Here is an 18,611-nt window from a genome sequence, read left to right on the forward strand (position 1 = left end):
CTAGCAAGTTATTATTATGCCTACGGAGAGTTCTGCATTTACAAATTACAATCAAGAGAGAATATAGGCAGTGCAGAGTAATTCTAATGATCGCGGAATCTCATCGTACCATTCTTAGCTTCTATAACAATAATCAATTACCACTCAAAACCTAGGATCTTCTGTCAATACAAAAACTAGAAAAACAAAAACAAAAGAAATGACAGTTTTCTGTTCTGCTCGCAAACTTTCCTTCAGGTGCTCCAGTGTCAAAATTCAACGCCAAGTATAACTAAACCATCCTATTCTATTCACCCATCATTGGACCCATACACGTATGGAACACGGTGCTTAAGACTTGTGGTACTTGCGAGTTGATGTGCTCACTCCGCACAAGCTCCACCAACAACTGGAAAAAAGTTGGTGCATACCTCTTGAATGAATCTCCTTTCAGACCCCTAAGTGCCTTCAGCACCGCAACCACTAGCGGAGACCTCGCTGCTGCTTCTTCCTTCGCTGCCGCTCCCATGGGAAGAATCCAGTTTTTGGGCTGCCTGGTTTCTTCCAACTCTGCACCCTCAAACACTGTGCATTTCAGGTACATCTTCAGAATTTTTACACACACTGTAATCAGTTGAGACTCTATACTTAGCTCCACGGACACTCCTGGATTGTCTGTTAGTATGTCTTGAAGAAAGTCCAGGTAGTTCTGGTGGGTGTCGTTTTCGAAATGAAGCATGGGAGGTTCAGAGAGCTCCAGGATAGAGCATGCCCTCCTTACTTTCTTCTGCAGTATCAGATCAGAATTTAGCTGGTGGGCGTGTGATGTGATTGATGAGAGTATCTCCAGTATAACTGTGACATGAGATGCCAACAGTGACTGCTGATGGACTCGGTAGAGATCGGTCACTACCTGAAAGCAGGATAAAATGGACTAGTGTGAGATGGCAACATATCGTTAATTCTGTATCAGGGCAAAGTAGAGCATACACAACCAAAGCTTGGCAACTCACTGCAGCAGTAAAACATTTTTGTACATTACCTGAATAACTTGTAACTGGACGGTTATGTGACTCTTTGTTCTTGAAACAACATACGACATAGTTTGCAGGCTATCCTCGTCAACATTATCTTCATTACTAAAGTCCTGATCAGACAATGTTTCCTCATCTTGAACGTCATCTATGATTCTCAGTATCTTCATGAAACTAGACAATGTCAATGAAGCAGCTTCTTTCACAGCCAAAAATATCTCCATCCACTCGTCTTCTGAGAACCTCCCACCCAATTCGTCTGCCAACCGCAGCAACGCCCCGATTCCAGCTACTGTAGGACCCTGAGCGGGACTTCTTATAAGACCAGCAAGTAGTGATACCACACTAGAAAGTTGAGACCTAATCACAGTAAAAAAACTGACAAATAGGTCCACCAGAGACTGTGCCGCCATAGCTGAAGTCTCAGAATCCCAAGAAACCCCATTAGAATGTGGACCATATGCGGATGGCAATGAACTGTGTTCATCTTTATCTTTAGAAAGTAGATCTTTCTCTCCCCACAAACTGTTAAATATAGGATAAATAACAGAACTGAAAAAGCCGATCCAGAACGTTTGTGAAAAGAGATGGCCATGATCCTTTAAAATATTAAAGAGCACTTCCAAGGAGCTTTTACGAATTGCTAATCTGGAATCAGAAGTTAGCTTAGACAATCCTGTAATGAAATCAAAGAAATTAAATCAGTATGCAGGGACATGTCCTTTCCTAACTTCCCAGTAAATCAAAGATCAACTAAGTTGGACGAAACATCAACTGAATAAGTATCTTATAATAGCAATTCGAAAACTTTAAGGTCCCCACAATATCTGTGATGCGTTTAAATCAAGGTAATATTCACAGATTAAAAATATAACAGATTACCTGTGAGCAAAGGAACCCAATATGATATGTTCTCATCTACTTCCATAAAATTTTGGATATTTGGTGCATATTCATCTGTTACTGGAGTACTGGGACTGCTAGACCTACCCTTCTGATTCCACACAAGGCCTCCGTCTGCAAGTTTTAGTGCACAAAATCGTAGAAACGCAATAGCATTCAGGCTAACATCGTTGGTAAACTTGCTGTTAGTGAAAGTTATAAGACATCTAACACAATCAGTAAAAATTGTTGCCTCCGTCTCTGTGATATATGAAAAATACTCTCGGACTATTTTTTCCATTGTCTCGAAGGCCAACACCACAATGTTCTTTCTTTCATCAGCTGCTGCAGTTGTGAAAACCTGAAAGAAGATTGGTCACTTAGTAAAACATGTCGACCACCAGAGCATGCCTTAAAGAAAAAAATACACAAACATAGAAACGACTTCGCATAATATTTTGGGTCCAGCGTTTTTCCTCTTAACATGAGATCAATCATATATGTGGCTGCTAGGATAATAGAATATACCTTGAAAACACTTTTCCACCCTGATTTCACATTACTGACACGGCTGAGTACCATTTGAGAAATGCACCGAACTATTAGTTCTCTAATTTCAGCAGAACTGCTTTTCTGCATAACAATGACAAACGGTCGAAGAAATTCATTCTGGAAGTTGTAATTAGCTAGCTCCTCGCGTTCCAAGAACTTCATAGAAAGCTGTCGTAGTGAGTCCATAACGAATATTGCAACAGAAAGATTCTCTGATAAGCCTACAGATACAAAAAAATCTGACAGGATGCTCCATATGCGTGACCAGACTAGCCTGATGCGGTTCATGTTGTAGTGGCTGAACAGCAAGAAAAGAAAGATGTAAATACGCAAGTTGAAATCTTATTAGTCAGGTGTTCAAAAAGAAAAAAGAAAAAGAATCTTATTAGTCAATCAAGGTGCTAAAGCGATGCCAATTCCGTAGCCAAGACAGATGTATTTAATATGTCCATTTCTCATTCAACGTGATTTATAGAGAAAGTATGTAAAATCTTACGCGATCTCAACTAATTTTGTGAGGCTAAATACTCGAGGATCTGTAGGAGACTGCAGTTCTGACATAGAGACTTTGCACAGAGCTTTGACAAATGCTACTATGGCTTCAGTCTTCAACCGCTGGCTATGAGCATACACATTATTCAACTGAAAACTCCCGATCTGGTCAAGCAAATTCAAGTTTGCAATGAAGTTATTGATTTGATCCTGCCTCACAAGAGCCGACACATTTGGTCCAATCGCACTGCTGTCGTATGACCCCCCTCGAACAACTGCCATCATTACCGGATTCTGGAGGGCTCCTTTTTTCTTCAAATTAGGAAAACCCAAGGCTTTCTTCTCCTCCGTCTCGGATGAAGCAAAATAAGATGCATCGCTTGGAGCTCCCTCACCCAATAATTGCAAATGCTCAATTCTGGAAAGACAAGTCAAAATATGCTCCCAAGCATCTTGCAAGTGGTTACCATCTTCAATGGCAATTGATATGATAGCCTGGATAGCATAAGAAATAATAATGAAGTTATGAAGAGGTGAGACACACGTGCTCCTCTTCATCAAGGGAGGGAGAAGATTTACACTAAAGAAACAAATAACAAAAAACCGTGAAAACAGAAAATTAAAAAGCATGATGTAATTAAGTGAGTATGACTCAGAATACTTTTCTTTGTGTTTACTCCTTGATGTGAGGAAAGCGAAACAGAAAATGAGACTTGCTTTGATTCTGAACAACGATTTCCATATTAGAAGCTTACTTTAACAGCATCTACATTCTTTTGCTTCATATCTCCTGCGCAATGGAGATTTGTGAACTTGGCCATGGAAGTGACAAATGCATCTCTTTGCGTTTGCATACCCATAACTGCTGTAACATGAACGGCATACCGAAAGCCTCGTAAGCATTCAACTGCAGCAAGCCTGTCATCATTCTGATCAAGTGTAACACTGAATGCGGCAAGCATTGGTCCCCAGGAAACATCAACCATAAAACGCAATATTGCGACATCTGTGACGACATGGTAAGCTGATCTACAAGACCGAGAAAAAAATCCAAGTCATGAGATCAATAATTTGACTGCAGATCCAAAAAAAATTCCTCCACGGTATCTGTCAACCTTAATCCTCAAAAAGAGAGTTTATCAGGAACACACAAGGTAAACTAAAGGGTGAATATGGTTTATTTACGTTACAGGAAAAACCTGGTTTTAGATTGGTTTGCTAATCTTACAGGTAATACGACCCGCTCAGCAACATCATACTAAGAACATCAGTCGTCATAATCCTTCATTAGAATCCATTTTACAATCAATACTATCTAGTCCTATCGTCTCGTGTTTCATTTAAAACTAGACCTTAAGTGAAAGGTAAATGATCTTACTCTGATTTTCCAGACTTCGACCTGAACTTTTCTTGAATATGCTTTATCAGAAGACCATTAGCCCCAACCGCTTTCTCTTCTGTTTGTGTCCAGTAAACCAGGTTGAGTATACCGTCTAGACCCAGTAGTTTATTCAGGCCGTTGGACTGCCTGCTTTCTGGAGCAGAAGAATCAGAACTCATCTTTATTTCATTTTTGACAACTTGGTCATAAAGCGCACCAAGGTACTCTTCTGGAAGATCTTTGCCATCATCTATGCCTCGGTTATTTTTGATAAAATCAGCCTTGGTCATCTGATGGTTATAAACAAGAAAATCAAATATAAAACGTGTAATTATACACTGTAAATCTTCTACCAAAAAAGCAGTCTCCAATATTCATTAACAATTTCTGAGCACAGAAATAACCATAAAATGCTTAACAAAAGTAAATGCAGTCCAAAAGCTAACATAACATGGATTGAACGAACTGTGACAGCCAATAAAACTAACCTTTTCTTTAACCATAATATTATGGGCATCAGTGTTAAGCATTATCACAGAGTATGCAAGAACATATGCTGTGTCCGCACTGCTGAATGAATTTGGATTGCATTTGCAAAATCGTTCAGCAAACTTTTCCATTATGCGGTCAATTTTCTGTGCTTCTCCAGGAAGCCTGAACCCCCTTAAGAAAAACCTAATTGCCTCACCAAAATTCATCTCCTTGAAATCAAACGAGTCCACATAGGCATGCATAACTTTCATTGGAAACTCCTCTCTTTCACCTAAATAATCTCCAATCATGGTTGGATTCAAGCTTGTGGTATCCCTCAGGAACGACACCACCTCATCTGGGGAGCTGCCAACCTTTTTAGAGCTTATAAGAAACTCAATGCCCTTTGAAGGCTTTCTGTTGAATAGAGCGACGCCTTTCTGCACATAAACCAAGAAAGATGATAAAAGGAAACTAACATCGCCTAATGGGATCAAGTAACATTTTAGTTCTTTTATGATGCAAAATAAGACCTGGAGTTCAATTTTGTACGCCCTCCTCTGTTCAAGAGTTGCAGCCTCTGATGACTCTGAACTCAAATCTGGGTGAAAGTCATGATCTGTAGTTGTCCCGTCTTCTTCATTTGGGTTGGAATAATTGTCGCCAGGTGCTTCATTTTCTACGCTCTTGGGCAAAAGTGATTCTCCCACGCTAAATTGTTGGTCCATCCATGTTCCCATTGCCTTAATAATGCTAACCAAGCACTTCACTGATTCGTGCCTAAATGTAATATCCTGGACTGCGGTCAAAGTGGTAGAGGAACCAGGAGGAGGCCCAAGAGCAGTTTTTAGAAGACCGTTGACAATCCTGCAAACATTTGATAGAATTATAAGAGCTATAGTACATGTTACTAATGTACAGGACTAATAATGGATTAAATATCAACCGTATGCTACGCTGGTGCCTGATCGATAACTAAAGTTTTCAACTAAGAATTGTAATCTGACAACATCTGGAATGCCAATCTCGGAAACAAAACTATCTGGAGAGATATACAATAAAAATAAAAATTTGCCAATACCTTTCGAAGATGTTTGGTGACTCCACATCACAGTCAAAGTTGACAAATATGTCAATGATTAGGTACGGGTCTTGGCAAATGGTGTCAAGTAGGCTGAGGACAGTCATTTTCTGCAAGAAACTTGGCTGAAGAACATTTTCAAGGACTCGGAGGACAAGCATGGGGAAGAATATGCCTACTTCTGATTTCATGCCCGATCTATATTTCCGTAGTAAGCTGGTGAAGATAGCACATTGAAGTTGAAAAATAGACATTACGGAGAGTGCGCTATTCTTTAACAGAGACAAGCAAAGATACTGCTTAATGGCATTTAGAAACCTGCATATTTCGGGGGAGATGGTGGGGGGTTAGCTCTTGAATGCCATATAACACAGACTGAGGAATGTAACCTGTGGAATCAAAGATAAAACTTGCCTTTCGTCAGAGCGCCAAATTGGGCCACCGTTATCAACTATAACTTTGAGCAACTCCAGAGACAAAGTCTTGCCTCTCACAAGAATCTGATCGTCGGTGTTCTCTTGTGAGGAGAACTTCATAGACAACTTACACAGATTTTTGAACAGAAGGAATCCGTCTTCCATGATCTTGCTTGTGCCCCCATCCCCATCTTCGCCTTTCTCATTCTCAGAAGCACCTTCTTCAATAACTAGCCTGAAATCCGGAGGAGGAGGAGCTGCTTCTCCGGCCGTTATTACGTCGTTAATGAATCCCTGACAAATATGAACAGAGTTCCCTTCGTTGACATTTTTATCTGTGATGGCAAGCAAGTCGTTGACGTTAACCGTTTTGAATGATACATCCATAGAATTCGCCTCCGATCTGGTGAAGACGATGATCATAATCTGAGCTAGTACAGATTTAGCGCAGATCTGGTTGGTCCCATTAAATCCGCCGAGATACACGTTGTAGCAAGTCCTCACAAGATGGAGCAAACAATCGCCTCGAATCATGATGCGAGGAGATCTGACGGCAGCGAGGAGGACGCGGAGGACCGCTAGCTCAATTGACTCCTCGCCGAGCCCGCAAACCTTGCAGATCGCGTGGATGAGCTTGTAAAGAAGAGAATCGGGAGACGAGGAGCATACCTCGCCTCGGAGGAGCGAGAGGGAGAAGAGCTTGAAAGAGCAATCAAGAGCAGGCTCAACAACCTTGGCGTAGGCGGTATCAAGGGAGAGAAGGAGAGGCTGAAGGACGGCATCCGAATCGGAGGTGGAGAGACCAAAGAGAGGCGATGAAGGATCGGGAGAATCGGAGAGTGATTCGAGCTTGTCGAGGACAGATTTACAGGCGGAAACTAGGAATGTATGCTTGCGCCAGGCGGCGTTTTTGATGATTTTGTCCAGTGTTGGGCCAACGACCCGGCCGCATCTGGTGGCGCCACCAAGGTTCTGCGACGACGACATGGGACGACGACGGATCTAACAACACATTCAAAATAAACGGCGAATGAAATGAAATGGAAATGCAATTTTCTTTTGGGAGTTTAACTAAGCAAAGCCTTCAACTATTTGCCTATCCATCTTTACTCTCAAAACTATTTTTATAAGAGATTTTTATAATGAAATAACCCTTTAACAAAGATGTTGTATAAGTAACGTTAACCCTCTGCGTCTAATGAAGTTTAATCCTTAAACCACTTCTGTTAAAATAATAGTCAAGTGTTATTAGGAGAATATTTAATTATTTATCAATATGACTATATTAAATATTTCTAAAAATTTGAAATGAAAACATTTATAATCTTTTAAAAAGGTAAATGGTTAAATTTAGATGATATCAATACAGATGTAGTATAGTTTTAGTATAAATATCTACTATTTATTAAATGAAGTTTTCTATTCATATGATTGTTATCATTTGTACTTTTTATAACCAAAATTTTAAACTACTAGTCACATAATTTTTGATGTGAGTTTGTTTGACATTTTTATTAATTTATAACCGTTTTAAAGTTCTTAAAATAACATAAGAAAAATCTAATTTTTATTCTAATGATATAAATTTAGAGAAAAAAAATGATAGAAGATATACAAATTGTAATCAAATCTTTATTATTCAATAGCATTAATTTCCATATTTATTGAAGATCTACACTAGTTTTATATTGTGTACTTTTATAAAATTATTTTTATGTGTATTAGTCCATATTCTTATAATATAATATTTTTATTTTATATATAATTTATATTGCCATAAGCTACTAATGGACATCCTACAATATTTTGGTATTAAAACTTTAATTTAAAATAAATGGGTAGAATAATATCCTAAAAAATAAATCTGAATATAAATTTTTAGAGTTTCATACATTACTTGTATAATTTTTTTATTTATAGTTTAAATTTATCACTTTTGCATTTCTCTTTGTATGATCAATTGCTTTTACATATGTGGTTTTTTATCATTTTGAACCCAATAGGAAATTTCTTTAAAATTTTGTTATTATTAGAAAAGTTGGAAATATTATAAGCCAAAAAAGTACATATTTCATGTTTTTATTTGTTTTTTAAAGTATATAAAAAAAGTGTGTGTTAAATTGTTATGTTTGTGTTAAATTGTTATTTTTGTGGGCAATCTTCCACGTTTCATATATGGATTGCAATCTTTAAAGCTTGCCAGTTATGAAGGAAATTTAAAGGAAACCATAAGCAAATGAAATAAATGGTAGCTAGTATATTAATTTATGATTCTATTATACAAAATTTTATGAATATTGTTGTTACTAAAAATATTATACTGCAGATTTTTTTTTTCTTAACTAAATGTATACTACTATTAATTTTTCAAAATATTTATATTTTTGGGTACAGAAATATATGTTTCCTAAATTCGTTGATTGGAATTGCACGATGTGGAAACATTAGTATTTGTTATCCAAATAGCAAAATGTGAATGTAACGATTTAATATAGTCATACTTGCCAGTTGCCACTTTCAAAGAAAAACTCTCCTCGTTGATCCCCCTTATAACGTTTCCTTTTGTTTCCGTATACAACACCACAATAACATTTTTAAATATTTGTAAAAAGTTTCAACGTTTATTAGTGTCTGCAATTCAGTTGTATCCTTTTCTTGTTATTTAAGAAAAAAGATTCAATATGTCTATTGTTAATATATCTAAATGAAAAATTAGTATATGAATCAAATATTAATTGAAAATTATTGAACTTGAACTAATTTTCAAAATTAGTATATACATATTTTAGTTGTTAATTATTTTATATTAGTTGTTGATACATTCTATTACATATTGTAAATATAAATACTTTTATGGGATATATGTAAGTAAGAGATTATCAATTTTCATGCTGTTTTCGAATTGTGAAGCATTGGTTCCCGCAATAAAATGAATTAAAAACATGAAAATCCCAAAATAGCAGAAGAAACTTTGTAAAAATAGGTTGGTGGGAAGCCGCAAATAGAGATCCATGCCACAAACTGTTTTTTTTTTAATGTCCTGATAATCCTCTCCTCCTTATCTTTTTCTTTATTTTCTCCAAATCATTAAGAAAGTAAAAACTCATGTCTCATCTTTATTGTGCATGGTTACATTGATTCACTCATAAACCAAGCTTCTTTGTTTGGCTTCAAAATGGCGTCCACTCCTCCGCAAACTTCTAAGAAAGTTCGTAACAATTCTGGTAGTGGCCAGACCGTTAAGTTTGCAAGACGAACATCTAGCGGACGTTACGTGAGTTTATCCCGAGATAATATTGAATTATCAGGTGAGCTTTCAGGAGACTATTCGAACTATACCGTTCACATACCTCCGACGCCTGACAACCAGCCAATGGCCACCAAAGCCGAAGAGCAGTATGTATCAAATTCCCTATTTACTGGTGGTTTTAACAGTGTCACACGTGCACATCTTATGGACAAAGTCATCGATTCAGATGTGACACACCCTCAGATGGCTGGTGCTAAAGGTTCTTCATGTGCCATGCCTGCTTGCGATGGAAATGTCATGAAAGATGAGAGAGGAAAGGATGTAATGCCATGTGAATGCCGGTACGTAAAAGTTGATCAACGTTTTTATTTAATATAGTTGTTTCACAAGACAATAAAGAGGTCTCTGATCAATTACTGGTTTGTTTAGGTTCAAGATCTGCAGAGATTGTTTCATGGATGCCCAAAAAGAAACAGGTTTATGTCCAGGATGTAAAGAACAATATAAAATCGGAGATCTTGACGATGATACACCTGATTTTTCTAGTGGTGCTCTTCCTTTACCAGCTCCAGGAAAAGGTCAACGTGGCAACAATAACATGTCTATGATGAAAAGAAATCAAAACGGCGAATTTGATCACAACCGGTGGTTATTTGAAACACAAGGCACATATGGTTACGGTAATGCGTATTGGCCTCAAGATGAAATGTATGGTGATGATATGGATGAAGAAATGAGAGGTGGAATGGTGGAAACAGCTGACAAGCCATGGCGGCCGCTGAGCCGGCGGATCCCAATCCCAGCTGCCATCATAAGCCCGTATAGACTACTAATCGTTGTTCGTTTTGTCGTGCTATGTTTTTTCCTAACTTGGAGGATTCGAAACCCAAATGAGGATGCAGTATGGCTATGGTTGATGTCAATAATATGTGAGCTTTGGTTTGGATTTTCATGGATATTAGACCAAATACCTAAGTTGTGTCCCATAAACCGCTCTACCGATCTAGAAGTTCTTCGTGACAAATTTGACATGCCTTCTCCTTCAAACCCCACAGGGAGGTCAGATCTCCCAGGTATTGACCTCTTTGTGTCCACAGCGGATCCTGAGAAAGAGCCACCCCTTGTCACTGCCAACACTATTCTTTCCATATTAGCTGTTGACTATCCAGTGGAGAAAGTGTCGTGTTACCTTTCTGATGATGGAGGAGCCCTTTTGTCATTTGAAGCTATGGCAGAAGCTGCTAGTTTTGCAGACTTATGGGTGCCTTTTTGTCGCAAACACAACATTGAACCCCGGAATCCAGATTCATATTTTAGTCTCAAGATAGATCCAACAAAGAATAAGAGTAGGATTGATTTTGTGAAAGATAGGAGGAAGATTAAGAGAGAGTATGATGAGTTCAAGGTTCGCACCAATGGCCTCCCCGACTCAATACGAAGAAGGTCAGATGCATTTAATGCAAGAGAGGAAATGAAAGCTCTAAAACAGATGAGAGAAAGCGGAGGTGATCCAATGGAACCTGTGAAGGTCCTCAAAGCCACATGGATGGCTGATGGTACCCACTGGCCAGGAACTTGGGCAGCCGCTACTCGAGAGCATGCCAAAGGTGATCATGCTGGAATTTTACAAGTCATGTTGAAACCACCCAGCAGCGATCCTTTAATCGGTAGTAGCAACGATAAGATCATTGATTTTTCAGACACAGATACTAGATTACCAATGTTGGTGTATGTGTCACGTGAGAAGCGACCTGGATATGATCACAACAAGAAAGCTGGAGCTATGAATGCACTTGTTCGTGCCTCTGCTATTCTCTCAAATGGACCTTTCATCCTTAATCTTGATTGTGATCATTATATCTATAACTGTAAGGCCATTCGAGAAGGGATGTGTTTTATGATGGACAGAGGTGGGGAAGATATTTGCTACATTCAATTTCCACAAAGATTTGAAGGTATTGATCCTTCTGATAGATATGCGAATAACAACACCGTATTCTTTGACGGTAATATGCGTGCTCTCGACGGTGTTCAGGTTCATATTATTAAAATCCAAACCACATGTTTATATTTGTTGATTTATAAGAAAATATTAATTTGAATATATATATATTTTTGCAGGGACCAGTTTATGTTGGAACTGGTACTATGTTTAGGCGATTTGCTTTATACGGTTTTGATCCACCCAATCCGGATAAGATTCTTGAGAAGAAAGATTCAGAAACAGAGGCCCTAACCACCAGTGACTTTGATCCAGACCTTGATGTCACACAACTTCCCAAGCGCTTTGGAAACTCCACACTCCTAGCCGAGTCAATTCCTATTGCAGAGTTCCAAGGTCGCCCATTGGCAGACCACCCTGCGGTCAAGTATGGCCGTCCTCCTGGAGCCCTTAGAGTCCCCCGTGACCCACTTGATGCCACAACTGTCGCAGAGTCTGTTTCTGTAATCTCTTGTTGGTATGAGGATAAAACAGAGTGGGGAGACAGAGTCGGATGGATTTATGGGTCGGTGACAGAGGACGTTGTCACAGGGTACCGCATGCATAATCGTGGATGGCGCTCTGTTTACTGCATCACCAAACGAGATTCTTTCCGCGGTTCTGCACCCATTAATCTCACAGATCGCCTTCACCAAGTGTTGCGATGGGCCACCGGCTCTGTGGAGATATTCTTCTCTAGAAACAACGCCATTCTTGCCTCAAAACGTCTCAAGTTCCTCCAACGCCTTGCATACCTCAATGTCGGAATATATCCCTTCACCTCTTTGTTTCTCATCCTCTATTGTTTTCTTCCAGCATTCTCTCTTTTCTCTGGACAGTTTATAGTACGAACACTTAGTATCTCCTTCTTAGTTTACCTCCTTATGATTACCATCTGTTTGATTGGCTTGGCGGTTCTAGAGGTCAAGTGGTCGGGCATCGAACTAGAAGAATGGTGGAGAAATGAACAGTGGTGGCTTATCTCCGGAACAAGCTCTCACCTTTATGCTGTAGTCCAAGGAGTCCTCAAAGTTATTGCAGGGATCGAGATCTCTTTTACCTTAACGTCTAAATCCGGGGGAGATGACAATGATGATATATACGCAGATTTGTACATAGTGAAATGGTCATCTCTAATGATACCACCCATAGTGATAGCAATGGTAAACATAATAGCAATTGTGGTAGCGTTTGTCAGGACGATATACCAAGCGGTGCCACAATGGAGCAAATTGATAGGAGGAGCTTTTTTCAGCTTCTGGGTGTTAGCACATTTGTATCCTTTTGCAAAAGGATTAATGGGAAGGAGAGGCAAGACTCCAACAATAGTTTTTGTGTGGGCAGGTCTAATTGCCATCACTATCTCTCTACTATGGACGGCTATTAATCCTAACACCGGACCTGCCGCTGCTGCTGAAGGTGTTGGAGGTGGTGGATTTCAATTTCCTTAAAACATTTATATATACATATATACTAGGATCGGGCGGGAAATAAGAAAAAATAATTTTTAAATTTATCTTAAATTGTGAAAATTATTCTAAAATAAATTTATTATTCATTTTTTAATTTTTATTAAAAGTCACATCTTTATCTAGCTAATAAAGAAATTTCTTTTTTATTATATAATTATTTTACATTTTCTAATACTTGTATTATTCTTATAATTTGCTACGGCCGAGTTTTCTTGATTATGTGTTCGTATTTTGTTTTGTTCAATTAGGTAATTTAGAATTATTTCAATGTCTTGTTGATAAGCATGTTCTTCCAGCTGTGAAGACATGTTTACAGTGAGTGCTTAGAGTAAGTTGTAATAAAAATGGTTAGATCGTAGCTATAAAGATGTATTGAGGTGTATTATTATGAGTATGGCTGAATATTTTATCTATTAAATTTAATTTGATTCATTAGCGACAGAATAAAAAATTCTGAATATCCATAATCATTGGAACAACCAAATATTTAAAATCAATCTCTACTAAAAACGAAACAAAACACAAATATTAAAAAAAAAAATTAGAGCTGAATATCCTCTCTCCTTCTACTTTTATACAAATAGATATATATGTACAATTAAATATAGTTTTAAATGTATCATTCTATATAATTATTATTTTAAAATATAATTTTACTAATTTTATTTGTAAAATTATTTATAAATATATTGAACTAAGAGAAGAATATACTTATAAATAAGAAACTAAAGCTTTTCTAAAATTTGTGTGTTTTATTTAATTTTGGAATTTATGGAATATAAAGTTTCAGTGGTGCTTAATGCTTATTTATTTTTAATGGAGCAGTCTTTTCGTTTAGCTCTGGAACGTTACATCTCATTTTTTTGGTAGATAATTTACATGGATGTAAGAAGTGGAAGTTGATTAAGTATATCGTCTAAGTTGGGTGGATGTATCTTTTGATTGTGTAGTAATTACTTGGGTATTGTGGCGGGTTCTTAAACTCAATACATATGTTTTTGAATGGCTTTATAAATTGTAGAAGGAAAAAGTGTATTTTCAATCTTGAGCCATTGGTTATTTAGTTATGCTTTATTATGTGTCGTTAGCTTATTATGAAATGTATCTACGACCGAACGCAGAGTATTGTATATTTGTATTCTTCGGTTTTAAACTCAGAGTATGCCTGAAACTCAAGACCATTTTCACGGTAGCTAAGAAAAAACATAGCAAACTCCAGATGAGGAGAAAATTAGAAGAAGAAAAACATTGATGCCTAAGCACTATTCAAAGAGGAAATATGACTCGAGAATTCAAAGTTAAAAAAATAACATTGATGGCTAAGCATTATTGAAAGAAGAAAACTGACTCTAGAAACTCCGTCATGTTCCCTTAAGCCTTTCATACCTTCTTGACCACATTCAAAATTGTTGAAAGGCGAGGCTTCTTGGTGGCAGGACCAATGGAGGATGTTCATGCAGATGAGGTTTCCACACATTTGTAACCTTCAATGCCAGCGTTAGATAATGCTACGTACTCCATCGAAAGCCACAAATAGACCCTCATCTGTGTCGTCAGCAATGCTCATCTCCACCCGGTACCTTGTAATAAATTGTATGAAAACCATTTTGACTGTATGTGAGAATTTTCAAAACGGGGAAAAACAAATGATCCAATATACCAGAGCACTCCAAAAACGCATGTGTTGTTGCAGGACACGCAAGTCAAAAATGAGACAGTTCTTTGGAGATTCTTGTGCACCTGGAGCAGGAAACGTAACACCAGCCTTTGTCCATCTTGATTTCACTCACCATTCCAGTGCAGACAAATTCAATCTCCTACATTGCAATATTGTTAGAATCACATTCATGATCTAGACAACGAAAATGTAGAACAAAAAAAAAATTATGTACAACCTAAGGCTCGGCTGTGATGACGAACTCATTCAGCTCAGATATGCTCAGTGGTTCAACCTTGGCATATCCTCCAGCAATGAAGGATCTGGGTTGTTCCCAGTGTTTCTCGAGACCAGCCTTAAGTGATGGAAAGTTGAATGAGGGTGTTATGGATAAAGAACATGAGAAACTGAATGTGGTTGTAATAACTTAAAAATCACTTACTCGGAGAGCCTATAGTTCTGATAACACCAAGTGAAATCAAAGTAAAACATAGAACCCAGTCGCTTGCTAGTGGGAAGACAATGAACACTTGAATAAGTGTTGCCTGAAAACGATTACCAACAAAAAAATAATAATAAACAACAGATTTAAATCATATTGCAAAGAGGAAAAATATGATACCAAAATACTATGATTAAGAGATTTAAGATCTGAGCAACCACATACATTGGAAAAAAAATCAAAGATATTAAACAAAGAGTGGGATAAAAAGTTTGATTGTACGATGAATAAAAAGGTATAGATTTGTCACCGGAATTGTTAAAACACTATCTTTTAAGATTTTAGATAAAAGTAACCTCAGCATCAAGGAGGAGCATGTCAACCCCATCAACTCCCCACCACGCTTGACATTTCGACCCACCCTCCCCGAATCTCAGCAATCAGACTCCACCATGGAAGAACACTGGCCAGCCTTAAGATCATGGAGAATAACATATGAATTTCCATTCTACTGGGATTGAGTTTTTTTGAAGTATCAGAAACTGTGATATGATATTCTAGAGATAAAGGACTACTTATTTATAGGTCTGAAATCACCTCCTTGAACAGATAAAAGTAACATTGAATGTGGCATCGTCCTTGATGAGCCTCGATGGAGTTAAGATGTATCTTAAAGGCGATGAATGTGGCGTCAAAACGTCTGGAAGGATAGGAATGAACTCGAAACGACTGTAACGAAGCGTAATTCGGAGTCTCTGGACGACGATTCGTCTCTTCGGACTTTCAGAATCACCATTGTCGTTTGAGCTCTGGAGAGGCGAAGAAGAACACAGGTTTAACCCTAAACGAAAACACGTCGTTTCATCTAGGCGGAGATGATAAGCGAGCTGTTATTCTCAGAAATTAATCGAAAGCCCAAATATAACTAAAGCCCACACGAATCACACACACGACTAAAACGGCGAAGAGGAAGAGTCGCTGGTCACGGAGAAGACATAAACAATGTGCATCATATTTTTTCCTCTTTTTTTTTTCTTTTCCTTTCGAGGGATCCATACCATCATTTAACTAAGGCCCAACTGGTATTTTTGTTATAATGCATAAATTCATTATGAAATAACATACGATGAACATTAAAGAAGTATAGAACTTTTATTGCCGCCGTTTCTCCAAAAATACAGATGTTACGAATGTTAGTCTACTGAATTAGGTAGAATATAAAGTTTTATTAAATTACTCATTAAATTATTAGAAATAATGTCATGTATTATAGTAATAATTTTAACCAACATTAATATAAATTTAGAATGTGATTAGGTATTTTTAATCAACAATAAAGAATCTAAATTTCAGTATATAGCATTTATCGTAAAATTTGATATTTTCATATGGGTTAATCTACATATTTCAAGATAAATTAGAAAATACTATATTTTTGTTTTAATGCATAGCTTCATCATGCACATACATAATATATAATTTTAACATACATTAATATATATTTAGAACGTGGTTATGTATTTTTTTAATCAATAATAAATAACCTAAGCGCCAGTATATAGTCCGTATTGGAAAACTCTATTTTTTGTTGAGAGTAACTCATATATTTTAAGATTAGAAAATATGGTATTTTTGTTTTAATGCGTGGACTCTCCTAAAATGAAGATTAAAGATGATTGAGAACTCAAAAGATATACAATATGGATCTCAAAATAACAAGGAAAAAATAACAATGATTAATTTATCAAAAAATTATAATAAAATTAATATAAAATAAAAATACTAACCTCAATCGGATCCATATTATAAAGATTAAATTTTGTTTAGACTTTAGGTGTTTATGTTTCTCCAAAAATTTAAATTTTTATAGAAGTGGATTTTATATTATGTAGTATATAAAATGTAAATAAATTATTTGTTTGATAAGTATAAATAATGTGTGTGTATCATGAAAATAAGTTTATGGGAACGTGGTTAAATATTTTTAAACAATGCTAAAAAACTAAACTTTAGTATATATAAAATAGGGCTATTTAGGTGAATATACAAATTTGGAGACGAAATTGCGGAAGTGTGCATTGTTTTAAAATAATTTGTGAACCTAAACGGTGGCATGCGTAACAAGACTAGATTAACCTCGACATGTAACTTGATACTTTTTTCGAATTTTCCTTAGCCGGTTATTATGTCCTCATATGCATTTTTTTTATATTGGCAGATGAAGCTATAAAACTGGGCAACACTTTTCACTTCACTCTGGTCCTTCCGCGTCTACAAGGTTTATTCATCAGGTTTGTTTAACAAGTATGAACAGGTTGATTCTTTGGGCAACGAGGCAATGCTTTTTGATCTAGGCATCACTGTGCTCGCTAATGATTACATTGTGGGTGGTTTTAAGAGAAATTCCATCTACTACAAGACTACTTGTCATGAAAAGAACACTACTCAAATTTGTCTCTTCAATTTCGAGACAAAGGAGATGGAGCCGCTGCACAAGTTTGATTTTTCGTCCCATGAACAACTCGCAAGATCTCTATGGTTCCTACCAAGTTTCAAGCAGACATAATTCATCTCAACTACTGTATGTTGTTTTATTTTTCTTTGGTTTCCTAAAATCCTCTGCTATAACATCACAACTGCTATGGTGTCATCTGGTTTGGTTAATGACTTCCCTAATTATTATGATATATAATAAAAATCTATTTTGGTTATTGGGTAAGTTTCGGTGAGGAGATAAATGTGCTACATAAAGCATATACTGAAATGAGATGAATTAAATAATTAACCGGATCCCAAAATATCAGCCTAGATGAAACGAATGGTATACGTAATGTGAAACTTCTCTCGCTCGCTTTTAAGAGATTCTTGATTAGTCTATTTCCTTCATTAAACGGCAAGATCATTCATGCCAGTATCTACGAATTATGGATGAAATGATAAAAATGATAACCCTGACATACAAATGATAAAACTCAGAGGCAGTTAAGTAACCTTGAACAATGTCCTTGTAGAAAACTCATGCCATTAGAAACGTCTCCACCATCAATTGTGTAATGGTGATGCATATTCTCTAGCTAAATCAGCTTTTGTTTGTTTAAACAGTTTCTCCCTTAGTGGAGTTTTAAGGTTTAAAATCTCTAATTGAATACACCCCCTTAATGTGTATGGTGTGGATCATTGTTGTTTAATATCACAAGTGCTATAACATTCGCACAATTGCTTCCTTTTCTTAATGTTATATTGTGCTTTAGTTGGTATCTTGTTCTTGGTATCTTTGAGGTAATTTTGGTTAGATCTTATGCTTTAGTTTTAGTTTTCGATACAAGAACATACTGCACAAAGAGATCATCAGTGACAGTAATTGTGAGGTTTTAACCTCCTTAACTCAAGCTTTATGTCTCACAAGCACACAACTACTAGTCTTGAAGCTTAAGAACTGACTTGAAAAATGTAGAACAGAGACTAACAAACTGAAACAGAAAGTGATGCAGAGACGGAGAAGTGTTTAACAATGGAGATGC

The 18,611-nt window shown here is 36.9% G+C and overlaps 2 protein-coding genes and 1 long non-coding RNA gene across 6 annotated transcripts; 1 reads left to right on the forward strand and 2 right to left on the reverse strand.

Moving 5' to 3' along the window:
* Positions 1-64: 64 nt before the first annotated feature.
* Positions 65-7,408, reverse strand: LOC106433262 (brefeldin A-inhibited guanine nucleotide-exchange protein 1). 2 transcript variants are annotated; one of them, XM_048763472.1, is made up of 12 exons: positions 6,287-7,408; positions 6,052-6,190; positions 5,873-5,982; positions 5,325-5,658; positions 4,809-5,231; positions 4,318-4,610; positions 3,695-3,968; positions 2,944-3,434; positions 2,424-2,745; positions 1,896-2,256; positions 1,022-1,689; positions 65-892 (listed from the first exon to the last, which is right to left on the reverse strand). In XM_048763472.1, exons 1-12 carry the CDS (start codon positions 7,273-7,275, stop codon positions 287-289), a joined length of 5,010 nt encoding a protein of 1,669 aa, XP_048619429.1. In that variant the 5' UTR covers positions 7,276-7,408; the 3' UTR covers positions 65-286. The 2 variants fall into 2 exon arrangements, with proteins under 2 accessions (XP_048619429.1, XP_013729560.1); XM_013874106.2 differs by having other exon boundaries at positions 5,873-6,190.
* A 1,952-nt stretch (positions 7,409-9,360) lies between these two features.
* LOC106433245 (cellulose synthase-like protein D4) lies at positions 9,361-14,167 on the forward strand. The gene is made up of 3 exons (XM_013874094.3): positions 9,361-9,879; positions 9,968-11,573; positions 11,660-14,167. Exons 1-3 carry the CDS (start codon positions 9,464-9,466, stop codon positions 12,968-12,970), a joined length of 3,333 nt encoding a protein of 1,110 aa, XP_013729548.1. The 5' UTR covers positions 9,361-9,463; the 3' UTR covers positions 12,971-14,167.
* Positions 14,154-16,375, reverse strand: LOC106433246. Of its 3 annotated transcripts, XR_001286555.3 has the most exons (6): positions 15,688-16,109; positions 15,447-15,562; positions 15,091-15,193; positions 14,887-15,003; positions 14,652-14,808; positions 14,154-14,571 (listed from the first exon to the last, which is right to left on the reverse strand). It is a non-coding gene; the product is annotated as an uncharacterized LOC106433246 (long non-coding RNA). The 3 variants fall into 3 exon arrangements; XR_002655403.2 differs by having other exon boundaries at positions 14,154-14,808; positions 15,666-16,375; XR_001286554.3 differs by having other exon boundaries at positions 14,154-14,808; positions 15,688-16,119.
* Between the last annotated feature and the right edge of the window lie 2,236 nt (positions 16,376-18,611).

This window comes from Brassica napus, chromosome C7 (assembly GCF_020379485.1).
Source record: "Brassica napus cultivar Da-Ae chromosome C7, Da-Ae, whole genome shotgun sequence".
NCBI classification, from domain to species: domain Eukaryota; kingdom Viridiplantae; phylum Streptophyta; class Magnoliopsida; order Brassicales; family Brassicaceae; genus Brassica; species Brassica napus.

What these genes read in the sequence shown, in the direction of transcription:
- LOC106433245 (XM_013874094.3), top strand. Translation starts at nt 9,464, where the DNA reads ATGGCGTCCACTCCTCCGCAAACTTCTAAGAAAGTTCGTAACAATTCT. An exon ending in GTAATGCCATGTGAATGCCG is followed by an intron (nt 9,880 to 9,967) that starts GTACGTAAAAGT and finishes TGGTTTGTTTAG; the next exon opens with GTTCAAGATCTGCAGAGATT. An exon ending in GTGCTCTCGACGGTGTTCAG is followed by an intron (nt 11,574 to 11,659) that starts GTTCATATTATT and finishes ATATTTTTGCAG; the next exon opens with GGACCAGTTTATGTTGGAAC.
- LOC106433262 (XM_013874106.2), bottom strand. Translation starts at nt 7,275, where the DNA reads ATGTCGTCGTCGCAGAACCTTGGTGGCGCCACCAGATGCGGCCGGGTC. An exon ending in TCACCAAACATCTTCGAAAG is followed by an intron (nt 5,659 to 5,872) that starts GTATTGGCAAAT and finishes AAATGTTTGCAG; the next exon opens with GATTGTCAACGGTCTTCTAA. An exon ending in ACAAAATTAGTTGAGATCGC is followed by an intron (nt 2,746 to 2,943) that starts GTAAGATTTTAC and finishes CTTGCTGTTCAG; the next exon opens with CCACTACAACATGAACCGCA.